We start from the raw sequence: 13205 nt of genomic DNA, 5'->3' as shown, positions 1-13205 counted from the left end.
GTCTCCCAGGATCACAATGGGCATTTTGACGTCCCCTACGATGGTCTTCTGGTCCGGGAAGAAAGTCCCTGCTTGCAGCTTTCTGAACTGGCCAGCGTTTTGAAAGATGCCTGCTTCATGCACCTTCTCGGACTGTGTTAATGTCTGTGAAACGCCCATAGTGATCTACAAGCACCTGGAGAACCATTGAGAAATACCCCTTCTGATTAATGTACTCGGTGGCTAAGTGGTCTATTGCCAAACCTGGAATATGCGTGCCATCTATCGCCACTCCGCATTCAGGGAAGCCCTTTTGCGCAAAGCCATCCACAATGTCACGCATGTTGCCGAGAGTCACGGTCTTTCGGAGCAGGATGTGATTAATGATCCTGCATACTTCCGTCAACACGAGTCCAGTGGTCGACTTTCCTACTCCAAACTGGTCGGTAGCAGTCTGGAATAGCCAGTTTCCACAGTGCAATCACCACGCGCTTCTCCAATGACAGGGCAGCTCCCATTCTCGTGTCCTTGCGCCACAGGGCTGGGGTGAGCTCATCACACAGACCTATGAATGTGGCTTTCCTCATCTGAAAGTTTTGCAGCCACTGCTCGTCATCGCAGACATGCATCACGATGTGATCCCATCACTTAGTGCTTGTTTCCCAAGCCCAAAAGCAGCGTTCCACTGTAGTCAGCACCTCCGTGAATGCCACAAGCAATCTCGTGTCATAGCTACTATGCGTGGCGAGATCAATGTCACATTCCTCTTGCCTTTATAGTTTAAGGAATAACTCGTGAGCAGGGAATCAAGGGAGAGTTTTCTCCAAGAGTGCGGCTTCCGCCCTGGCCTTTATGTGGCTCGCCTTTGTGCAGCAGTGGTCACCCCAGTGACAGCAGAGTGGTGTGGGAAAGTTACCCTTAATGGGGCAAGAAACAAAGCAGCTCTGCTAAAGAACCTGTGGCAGTGGGTTGCCCAGTATCTCCATGAGAGTTTCCTGGAGATCTCTGAGGCAGATTCCCATGAAGTGAGGGAGTCAATCAACACCCTGTTCCACCGCTCAGACTAGGCATGTGGTGGTACACACATCATACAGACACAAGCCTGCTTTCTGCAACCCTCTTGTTTGCACTTCAGCGATTCCCAAAATCAAAGCCACTTACCAGGGGCATCCTCTCCTGTTTGCACTTCGCCAAGATCCGACAGCTGTGACTGGCTAGCCTCCTGCGGGGTAGAGAAGATCTCCGGGCTGCATGCATCTCTGATCTCCAAGTCATCCTCTGCCTCTGGGTCCCCCTCCCCCTCCACATCCTCGTCCAAGATTTCCTCCTCCTGGCTCGGTCCACTCTCGACTGGCACACGAGACATCGAAGTATCCACCGTGGCCTTCGCAGTGGAGGTGGGGTCGCCACCGAGTATCGTGTCCAGCTCTTTGTAGAACCGGCAGCTCGTGGGCGCAGCACCGGAGTAGCGGTTTGCCTCCCACGCCTTGTGGTAGGCGTTCCACAGCTCCTTCACTTTGACCCTACACTGCAGTGTGTCCTGGTCATAGCCCCTTTCTGTCATGCATCATGAAATCTGTCCGTAGGTATCATAATTCCTATGGCTGGAGCACAGCTGGGACTGGACAGCCTCCTCTCCCCAAATGCTGATGAGGTCCAGCAGCTCGGCATTGCTCCAAGCGGGGGATCACCTGGTGCGTGGAGCAGGCAAGGTCACCTGGAAAGATGTGCTGAGACCACTGCATGCGTCACCGAGCAAACAGGAAGGGGACTTTCAAAATTCCCAAGGAATTTAAGAGGTGGGGATGACGGTTGGTCACCCGAGGGCAGGGCAGTAGAGTTCAAACCGATGACCAGAGAGGCGAGAACAGGCATTGTGGGACGCCTCCAGGAGGCCAATCGCTGCGCTGTAATCGACCAGGGTGTCTACACTGGCACTGCAGCGCTCTACCTCCTGCGCAGAAAGCTGTACACCTCTCGTCGGGGTGGTTTTGTTACAGTGATGCAACTGCGCAGTTTCTGCTTGCTAAGTGGCTTGGCAGTGTGTACACCTTGGGAGTTACAACCAGAAATCTGCTTTACTGCACAGAAACTTGCCAGTGTAGACAAGGCCTCAGTCTTTGTTTGCAAATATTTCCCATAGAATGTGGAAAAAACACCTAACATTGACTCCTAGAATTCTTCTGTTGACTCTTACTTAGCTCTGCTAGTAGAAGTTGCAGATGTTCCTCACCTCACCACACACACGCACACACAAACACATGGTAAATATCTGTGTAGGGATCAAAATGCTGATCCTTCAAAAACAGGAAGCATTTAAGGGTTCAAATTTCAGAAATTAGTCTGAATCTGAGCAAGCTGGATCATTTAGGGCCCAATTCAACAACCCTAGCAAAACTAGTAAGAATACCTGGCCAAATAAGGTCAGCCAGATCTGGCCCTTAGCAACACAATTATCATTTTATTTACTGTCAGTGAACAGCAATCTGAATTTAAGGAAATATGGTTGTATTTCTTGGAAATGCATGACTAGTATCTCCCTAATTTTGAAGTGTTTTTGCACTGTTTTTATACAACAACGTGAAGTTGCATTTTTTCCCAAATTTAAGATATAATCAAACAACACAAATTCAAAACCTGCAAACCTGAATATGCTTTCAAATTACACCATCTCCCAAAATATAAAGGACAGACAGATCACTTTGACCGTGTCTACCATTAATATGCTGAACAAGCACACATGCTTCTTACATACTGTAGAGACCATGACTTTGCTCACCTTCACAGAGACGTCAGCTATAAAGACGAGGAAACAAAACAGCTCTATACTTTCAGTCAGGCCACAAGGAGGCTCCCAGGCTGTGCCGCGATATCGTACATCTGATGTGACAGTGAGCGAAGAAGGGGTTTCAATGAAAGCCAGAGCCAGGATTAGAGTAATGGTGAGACTCAAAACCCTGGAAGGGTAGGGAACATAAAGACAGGAATAAAAGGAAGCAGACACTGGTCAGAAAATTAAGTGAGATATCAGAAGGATATCAAATTTCATAATGGTATTAAGCTTAATGCATATAGTGGAAACCACCTGAAAGCACTATATCACATGCCTATGCAGTACAGGACTTTTTGTCTGCATTTAGAATAAAAAGGCCAGCTTCAAACCAAATACCACAGCTTGGAAAATGTTGCTCCTTTAATGGCACCCAAAAATAGATGAACTAGAAGACACACAGTTGCTGCTGCTTAATTAAATGCTAGTAACAAAAGACAAGTTTGAATAACTGTAGTGTATGATCCTGCAAATCCTTAATTCCCGCAAACAGTCTTTACTCATGTGACTAGCCCCATGGAATTCTACAGAGCTATCTCCATGAGAAGGAGCTTACAATACTTGGTACTGTCCATTCTCGTCACTTTCACATTTATTCTTCATTTTGATTTGCTAGAAAAGTGTTTTGCAATAAAACAACAATTATTATATTAGCTACTCAAACTAACAAAATACAGAGACAAGAAGTCATTTCAAAACCCACTGCTAAATTAGAGAGACAAAAAGAGCAGAATACCAAGTTCTCACCACTGGCAAATTTTTGAATAATACCATCGATAAAGCCACAGGGATTTGGAGTCCACTCGGTGGTTTATGGAACGATACTGGAGGCAGGAGGCAAAGCACAAAAAAAGTAATTCAGACACTCAAAGAGGGAGATCAAGCTATTTAAAACCTAATTTGAGACACTTTCAGCTTTATACTAAGACAGAAAGGCTACTAAAAAAGAAAAATTACTGTTTGCGTAAAGTGAAGTCCACCAATGACTACCCCTTAGCTTGCACACATGTGAAGAAAAAGTGATATGGGAAAGAAACTGCTTTTATAAAGACCTCTTCATCCAAGGACCTCAAAACATGTTACTCATATAAATTATACCTCAACACCTATAGGAGGTAGGCATCATTATTGCCATATATAGCTCAGTTAACTGAGGTACAGAAAGGCTAACTAACTTGCCTAAACCCATGCCATTAGCCAGTAACTGAGCAGGAAATAAAATTCAGGAGTTCTGACAGTAGCCTCCTGCTCTATCCACTAAACTCTCACCAAGTCTAATTATTACCCTCACTTTTTTAGCGTTCCTTCAGTCTAAGTTTGTTCAAAATACCCTAAGTAAAGTAAATGTTGAATAAAGTGATTCTGAAAATAAGAGCTAGCCTGAGAGCTGTGACGTCCGCAACCTCCATGACTAAATCGTAGCCTTAATTATAACATGTAACAAATACACACCACTGTAGGCACAGTAAGAAAGAAACAAATTCCATTTACCTGTATTGCATCTTCAATAAATACTACAGCTTGGTTTATGTAAAGATCATGGTCAGCTCCAGCAGCTGTGAGGTTAAAAGAAACAGTGGTCATTTATGTTACCTGGGCAAAGCCTGCCGCACCAATGATTAATTATTATTTATGGTAGCAAGTAGGCATCCCCATCATGGTCCAAGACCCCAGCGTGTTAGGTGCTGTACAAAACACAAAACAAAAAGATAATCTGTGCCACAAAGAGTTTACAATATAGGTATAAGACAAGAGACAATAACAGAAAGGGGAGCACAAAAACAATCAGATAATAAAAGTCAGCACAATATGCAGAGGTCTCAGCTCACCAACTTGCCTACCGTGGTCAAATTTTATCATGTTTTTGAATGTGGATTATGAAGAGATGAAGCTTCCTTTCCTATCTTATAAACACTACCTTAACTGAGTGAATACGAAATAAAGAAATCTACTTTTCTTTTCACCATTTACTCTGGGTTTACTCAGATTCTGCAGTGAATATAGACTAGTCTATATATAATCAATTTCACTTTCAGGTCCTCCTGTAGCCCGTTTCTAAAGCAAAGTGTTTGGGTTACAAGATTTACAGGACATTTGTTTCGGCGGTTGGGAGGGGGCAAGGAGAAGAGCAACCTTTCCCCATCAAAATGTCAAAAGATATCATATAAAAATAAGCTTTTACAAAACCAAAGGCCAATAGAAAGCTTTCCAAAACTTAAATTTGGAACAAAATTTGTCCAAACTGTGTCCCTAAAATGGCCCATCTCCTGCAAAGAACCATGTCTCTCAACTAAACAAGGCATAAATGTGGCATGCAATGTGTGGCAGTGTGCCAAAGTGAGGGATACAAAAAAAATTATTAATTCAGGAAACTTAAAATGCTTTGTCAGTGTAACAGTTCTTTAGAGTAAATAGCTCTTTCTATACCTTTTCATTATTTCTGATGTAAACATTTTCAACAAGGGGGCATAAACTTTGTGTGGACCATTGGTAACCCTGAGGCCAAAATGAACAATATTGCTCAAAATGTAGTATTAAAATCACAGATATGTAGGGCTGGAAGGGACAACATTTAAGTTCAGCCCCCTAAGTTGAGGCAGGACCAAGTATACCAACACCATCCCTGACAAGTGTTTATCTAATCTGTTCTGATGGGGATTCCACAACCTCCCTTGGCACTTAACTACCCTTATAGTTGGAAAGTTTTTCCTAATATCTAACATAAATCTCCCTTGCTGCAGATTAAGCCCATTACAGTACTTCTTGTCCAACCTTCAGTGGACATGGGGAACAACTGATCCCCGTCCTCCTTGTAACACTCAATGTATCTGAAGACTTATCAGGTCGCCCCCATCAGTCTTCTTTTCTCAAGACAAACATACCCAATTTTTTTAACCTTTCCTCCTAGGTCAGGTTTTCTAAACCTCTTAATCATTTTTGTTGCGCTCCTCTGGACTCTCCAATTTGTCCACATCTTTCCTAAAGTGAAGCACCTAGAACTGGGCACAGTACTCTAGCTGAGGCCTCACCAGATGCTGAGTAGAGCAGGACAATTACCTCCCATATCTTACATAGTTAAGAACCATTAAACCAGGAAACCATAAAAAATAGGTAGCTATGGCTTTAAAAATAGAATCCGGGAGATAAATTGTTTATAGTACACTTGCTATTTGAACCCTCACTTACTCCACAGGAATAATCTCAGTCCCTATTAATATTACATACTCCCCCACACATGTGGTATAAGAATGAGATTCTTACATTTACACAGCACCTTTCATAACAAAGGACGGACACCAATGTCTATCACAAACTACACAGAGCTTCACTGAAAAACAACCACGTGTTGGCAATGAAGGTCACCATCAGCTGAACTCACATGGTGCACAACAGTATGGGGAGTGGGAGAGGACATTATGGACAAGAACACAAGGATAAACCCTCTTCTAAAAAGAACTTTCATGTCTATGCAAGCAGACAGGACTTCTATTTGCAAGGTCTATTCAAAAGACACACACATCCACACATTGAAGGCTTCTCTACAAAGGGAAATTTACTGGCATTACTATTGTCAATTATTTTTATTACCAGAGTGTCTGGACCAGGACCCCATTGTGCTAGGCACTGTACAAACACAGAACATACTGGTATAACTTTATTGCTATAGTTATAATTCCCCACTTGGACACTCTTATTCAGAGTAATAGTAGCCTTTTTTCAGTTTACCCGATATTGCTAAATTATGTTGATAATTGTATTATGCCAGTAAGTTGCCCCATGTAGTCATTAAGCTCTGAGTAACTTACATAGCACTCAGCGTCAGGACTTCTTTGTCAGGATTTGAATATTTGATTCCCAGAAGCCTACTGCTTTGCTGACAAAAACATCCCTTCCACTACGAGGGCTCATAGAGAGGTTAATCAGAGAAAAGGAAAAGTGAAATAAATCCTGTTGGAATGATTTCTAAGTGACTGACTCTTACCCAGTTGTTATTACAGGCACAAAGGGCTGCATCTCCAGTCAGCAAAAGTCAGAGAGAAAGAAAATCGGAACAATTTCTCTTTAATAGAGTCTCAGCCAAATTCCTTTTTGGTAGCATCTATAGTCCAACACAACTTCAGTCTGTTATCCAGATTTACCTTTTTAAAAAAGATATATAGCTTCAAAATTCTGCACCTGATCTTGATCCCACTGAACTCAGTGGAGTGGTGCCACAGATTGAAATGGGAGGAGGACTGGGTCCTCTCTTTTTATATCTACCTGCAGCTATTACTACTCCATCCACCAGGGCAGGATCCAAAACAAGGGAAAAGCTGACAGCACGTAATGAAGTAAAATAAAGCATCACTACGTAAAAGTTATATTATCATAGCAATGTAGGACTGCAAGAGACCTTGATAGGTCATCTAGTCCAGTACCTTTCACCGAGGCAGGACTAAGTATTATCTAGACAGGTCAGACAAATGCTTGTCAGGGTTTGTTCTTAAAAACTTCCTGTGACGGAGATTCCACAACCATCCTAGGTAATTTATTCTAATGCTTAACTACCCTGACAGTTAGGAGGTTTTTCCTAATGTCTAACCTAAATCTCCCTTGCTGCAATTTAAGCCCATTATGGAATTATCAATCCAAAATTCATTAACAACGTCTGTAGTAAATTATATATACAGCAAGAGTGAAGAGTGAGCACTTCCACCTTTATTTTGATTATATGCCTTTGGCATCAAGGAATCTTTGATTGCCCCAGTAATTAATCCAGTGAAGGGAACCAGAGACAGTCCATGCTTGTAGGGGAGGAGAAGAGTCTCCCTCAGAGAACAAATGATGACAGGGCTCAGACACACACATAATACATGCCAATGACAGGTTCTAGAGTGCCTGAATTTTAAAAGAGAAAATGTCAACTCCCCATGATGTTCCTATAGCTGATAGAAGTTCAGTAACAGCACCTACAAACTATCCCTGCAGGACATGGCAGTCAAGAGGTCAATGTCCCAATGACTGGGACATTATGAGAAAAAATTTGATCCCATAGCTAGTATAGCTTTGCCCACATCCCTGGTTCAAAAGCATAACGCATTACTAAGCAATATGCACCACTGAATTGAATTCCCAGATGACCGATTTGAACAGCATTCAATTTCCTAAGAGGTCAGCAAACAATTTAAAAATTTCACTGCATATTTGTGCGTAACAACCACATCTTTTTTAAACAGACCCTGACATCAACCATGAAGACAAATGCAACAGAGATTAAATTGCTTTGAAAAAAATATAGAGGCTGCTTCCAAACAGCAGAAAAGGCCTTTATTAGTCTTATTTTTTTAAATCTTGGATTCCCCATTTGTGTGACCACAGAACAATAAGGGCAAAGTTGATTACAGGAATATTGTCAGGAACTGGGGAAAGAGGGGAGGGGAACGGTTAGGATGGGATTTTTAAAAGCACCAAGTATTGACTTAATTCCGCTCCCACGGATTTGAGTAAGAGTAGTGTTAAGGCAATGCTGAGCACTTTGGAAAATCCCACCCTTAAGTTTTATATTAAAATAAATGTGTTTGCAGTTCTAGTAAAGATAGTTTGTGAGTGATTTATGCACTACCAAGAATACGCTACTCAAAGACCTAGTCTACACTCAAAGTCAGGTAGACATAGCTACAGCACTCCGGGGTGTGAAAAAAATCACACATCATAGCACCATAGCTAAGCCAACGTAACACCCAGCATAGGCACAGCTAGGTCAATGGAAGCATTCTTCTATCAACCTAGTTACAGCCATTCAGAGAGATGGATTACCTACAGTGACAGAAAAAAACCCCTTCCGTTGATGTAGGAAGCATCTACACAACAGTGCTACAGAGCCATAGCTGTAGCAAAGCAGCTATAGCACCCGTAGCGGAAACATGATTGGGCCCAATTCTTCTACCCTTATACTGAGCAGTATTTAACACGAGAAGTCACACAATGGAAGAAGTCAGAAAAGTTACTGGACAAGGCACCCTCCCACAAATAATCTACAAAAGAAAACATTAGTGGCTGGGACATGTGCTGAGAATGGAAAGAGAACGCGTAAGAAATACGGCCCTTGAATGGAAGCCAGAAAACGCAAGGAGAAAGAGAGGAAGACCATGAATAACATGGAAATGAACAGTTCTGCACGACATCAAGCACCTCAACATGAAATGGGAAGATTTGGAGAGAAGGGCAGTTGACAGGCAAGAATGGCAAATGTGAGTAGCCCAATGTGCATCAAAGCACGGGATGGACTAAGGTCTAAGTCACACAATGGCAAGTAAGTGGCAATCAGTTCAAGAGTGCTACTGAGTTCAACACAAAACTGGGCAGCTTTGAAACAATTATGTAAAGTGCCTGCTACAAAAAGCTTGCGATCTAAGGCTGGGATTTTCAAAAGAAGCCTAAGGGAGTTAGGTGCTCGATTCCTACTGAAATTTGATAAGAGTTATAGAGTTAGTCACCCAACTCTTGTTGAATTTCAAATAGGAATTAAGCACCTACCTCCCTTTGGCTCCTTTGAAAATCCCAGCCTAAAGACAGTGTGAAGTTTAGTTTATACAATTTTTCACATGACACCTTCCCTTCAACATAAAGACATCTTAAGCGCCCACTTAAGACATCTACATCTCTTGTAAGAGAGAGGGGGAAAGTATTTAACTCAACATAAAAAACATCTGAAAGAAAACAGCATGACGCAGGAGTGGGGGATTGAAAATAGGTTAAACCTCAAGTCTTCTTGTTTTTGTTCACTCATTATCCCCAGTCAACTAGGCTCATCCAAAACAAGTCAGTAAATAAATCAGTGGCATAGTGACGGTAAGTAATGCAATGTGACAAATCAAATTGAAATCCACATGCCAGCTATGTATATACACTATCAGTCTATGGGCATTAAACCCAATACACCAGGGCTTGTCTACACTGGGAAATTGACAGAACTATCTTATTCCACCACAGCTAATTTGGAATAGCTGAGCTGCCTGTGTGGACATCCTATTTAGGAATAAACAATCACTTTATTCTGGAACAGTGCACTTCCAAAGCAGAACAAACTGTTCCAGAATAAAATCACCTTTATCCCAGAACAGAGTGTCCAGATGGGGAGCTACACCAGTGCACTTTATTCCACCATCAACTACTTCATCAGTTTCCCCCTGCTGACAAGCCCTCAGTCTAGAATGATTAGGGGCATCATTCCATTGACCCTGAATCTCTGTTCTGCAGCTGCCACCCACCCTAGAGTCACCAAGGCCTAGGTTCTGCAGGCACTAGTCCATATGCTAGAGGCACCGCCCAGCAGGCGCTGAAGTCCCTGTTCTGTGGGCTTGTCTAGGCAATACCCCCGGGCACTGAGATCGCTGATCTAAGGGGTCTTTTAAGCACCACGCTCTAGATGCTCTCGCTCCCCCACATGGGCTGCAGTGCCTATGCTCTACGGGACAAAATCTACCTACTATGTCTTGCATCTGAAGAAGTGAGGTTCTTACCCACGAAAGCTTATGCTCCCAATACTTCTGTTAGTCTTAAAGGTGCCACAGGACCCTCTGTTGCTACCTACTATGGGCTCCCCCAGAGGGGCAGGCGCTTATATAGGTACCACTTTACAGAGCCCAGTCCCTGGGCAGGCCGCGGAGCGCCCCAGCATCTCCGTGCCCCAGCGGGACCCCTCTGCGACGCACCAGCCAGTGGCACCATGCCCGTGGCACCATGCCCGAGGCTCCCCCAGCCCCACTCACCGTCCTGGACGGTGCAGAAGGCCGCGGGATCGGGGCAGTCGCCGGCCCCGAAGGTTCCCCTGGGCGGGTAGCCGCGGCCCGCTGTCCGGGCAGGCAGCAGGGGCTCCTTCTCGGTGCCGGCTTCCTCCTCCATGGACAGCGGCGGCTGCGCCAGGCGCTCCCCTGCAGCAGTTCCCAGCCGCGGCCGCCCGGCTCATAGGGAGAAGGAAGGCAGCAGCGCGCACTCCGCCTGGGGCTCTGCCCCGGGAGAGCCGGCTCCGCCCGCTACACGTGACCCGGCAGCCAGCGGGAGGAGGAGCCGCCTGACCCCAGCCCGACCGCCTCTTGGGGGACCGCAGTGCAGCGCCCCGGCCTGCGCGACCGGCGGTCGCTCGAGGGGGACTCGTGGGGACCAAGAGCAGGGGTAGCCAGGGGCTCCAGTGTGCGACGGGCTGGAGCTCCGACAGGTCCTGGGTGCAGTGGGCTGCAGGATCTGCCAGTGGAAGCGGGAGATAGTAGGGGGGCTGGGTCTCGTGGCTGCTGTGACGCCCTGGAGCCCCTCTTCCTGGCTGGGTGACTCACAGCTATATCAGCGTGATCGCTGCTGTACCAGGCTCTCTCCTTCGGCTGGCGCAGGGGAGTCAGGACATAGGTGATAAACACTTTCATCTCTCCACAGGAGTGTATCCCACAGTCACTCCTGCTGCCTTGGTTCACGCTGAGCAGAACTATAAATCTCCTGAAGGGCTGGAGCCTACATTGCTAACACATCATCATAATTATTGTCTCTAAAGCACTATTGTCACAGCTGCACAAGACAGCAAATCAGGATCCAATTTTTAAAAAATCTGCTTGACTGGACAGTACAGATCAATTACCTGGCCTGATCCTGGAGTAGTTCTGCTGCCATTCGTCTCTCCAAACCACTGTATAGCTAGACAGCACAGTACTTTATTTGCAGTAAATATGGCACAAATCAGGGGTTGGCAACCTTTCATTTATTCACTCTAATTTAAGGTTTCACGTGCCAGTAATACATTTTAACATTTTTAGAAGGTCTCTTTCTATAATATATAACTAAACTATTAGTGTATGTAAAGTAAATAAGGTTTTTAAAATGTTTAAGAAGCTTCATTTAAAATTAAATTAAAATGCAGAGCCCCCCAGACCGGTGGCCAGGACCCGGGCAGTGTGAGTGCCACTGAAAATCAGCTTGTGTCCCCTCTTTGGCACACGTGCCATAGGTTGCCTAACCCTGGCCCAGGTTCTTAAAGGTATTTTGGCACCATTGGAGAGTTAGGTGCCTAAATATTTGAGCATCTGGACCTATGTGAAAGCCTTTCACTAATATTTGATACATGGCATTAGGCCAACTTCTTTAGAGTAGAATCCAATAACATGAGGTAAGAGTGGGCTTACTATACACTGAGTGACCACAGATGGAATTAAGAACCTCATTTATTAACTGTCATATCATCCATAACATTTTTTCCAGAGGACTGAGCACTGGATTGGGAGTTGGAAAGTCCTGTCTCTGCCATCTACTCACTGTATAGCCTCGGCCAAGTCATTTCACCTTCTGTCTCAATTTGTACTGTCTAAAATGAAGATATGACTACTTATGCACTCACTTCACGGGGTGTTCTGAGAATTAGTGACAGTTGATGTGTGCAGTGCTTTGAACATGTAAAGCACAATATAGATTATTGTTTGTATTAAAGTATCACCCACAATTCCCAATCAGGATCAGGACCACAGAGTACTGTACAAACACTTAGGATGACACAGTCCCTGCCCTGAAGAATGTATGCTCATTATTATAATAAAATGTTTTGAAGCATGTACTGAACTTACCTGCAACATTGTTTTTAGAAACAAACAATTTATGGAAGCCAAGGAGTTCACTGGAAATTGCACTTTCCATCAAAACTCTTTGTTTTCACAGAAGCAGTGTATTTTCCACCAGGCTGTGTGATTCAGAATAATTAAACCTTTCATTCTCACACCTCATCCACAGGTTGCATCAGATTTCCCTTCTATTGTGTGCCTTTAAAGTTCTAGAGGGTCCTGTGGCACCTTTAAGACTAACAGAAGTATTGTAGCATAAGCTTTCGTGAGTGAATGCCCACTTTATCACTCACGAAAGCTTATGCTCCAATACTTCTGTTAGTCTTAAAGGTGCCATAGGACCCTCTGTTGCTTTTTACAGATTCAGACTAACACGGCTACCCCTCTGATACTTTAAAGTTCTAGATGACTTTGTAGGATTACACAGTTTTTTGTTGTAATTCTTTACTATGCAGTTTCAACTACAGGTGCAGTTTGGAAAGGGTAAAATATAGTGTGAACTATAGTAAAATTATTAATGGGCAATATGTCCAGTGTAATTAAATTAACAGTATGTCTCATCTGAACAAGGTTCTATGCGTCTCTAGTTCTTATGGACTTTACAATGTATCTCCAAGATTTAAAACAGAGATTGAGAGACTTTAATTTGTAGAAATATAGGTAATTTTGTAATATAAAAGAATTGAGAGATCAGCAAAGAACTGATTTTACATAAACAAAATATGGTATTTAAGAGAAATCTTCCAGCTATATGAGAATGTTGGGGGAAATTACTAGATACAGCCATTCTGGCCATGATATTTTTAAGATGGAATGTT

General features: G+C 43.8%; 1 protein-coding gene across 2 annotated transcripts in view; it reads right to left on the bottom strand.

Moving 5' to 3' along the window:
• Positions 1 to 10786, bottom strand: part of TPCN2 (two pore segment channel 2) — a 58339-nt gene extending 47553 nt beyond the window's left edge. Inside the window, exons 1-4 of one of the 2 annotated variants that reach the window (XM_024205056.2) lie at positions 10561 to 10786; positions 4301 to 4365; positions 3557 to 3633; positions 2759 to 2936 (exon numbers count right to left, since the gene is read on the bottom strand). In XM_024205056.2, coding sequence (XP_024060824.2) covers positions 2759 to 2936; positions 3557 to 3633; positions 4301 to 4365; positions 10561 to 10693 — 453 coding nt within the window. In that variant the 5' untranslated portion in view covers positions 10694 to 10786. Of the gene's footprint in view, positions 1 to 2758; positions 2937 to 3556; positions 3634 to 4300; positions 4366 to 10560 lie in introns of those variants that run through there. The other variant, XM_024205057.2, reaches the window with a different exon arrangement.
• Positions 10787 to 13205: the final 2419 nt, after the last annotated feature.

Source organism: Terrapene carolina, unplaced genomic scaffold (genome assembly GCF_002925995.2).
Source record: "Terrapene carolina triunguis isolate 2854851 unplaced genomic scaffold, T_m_triunguis-2.0 Scaffold96, whole genome shotgun sequence".
Taxonomy (NCBI): Eukaryota; Metazoa; Chordata; order Testudines; family Emydidae; genus Terrapene; species Terrapene triunguis.
The sequence above is the reverse complement of the archived record's forward strand: the minus strand, read 5'-3'. Positions and strand labels throughout refer to the sequence as shown.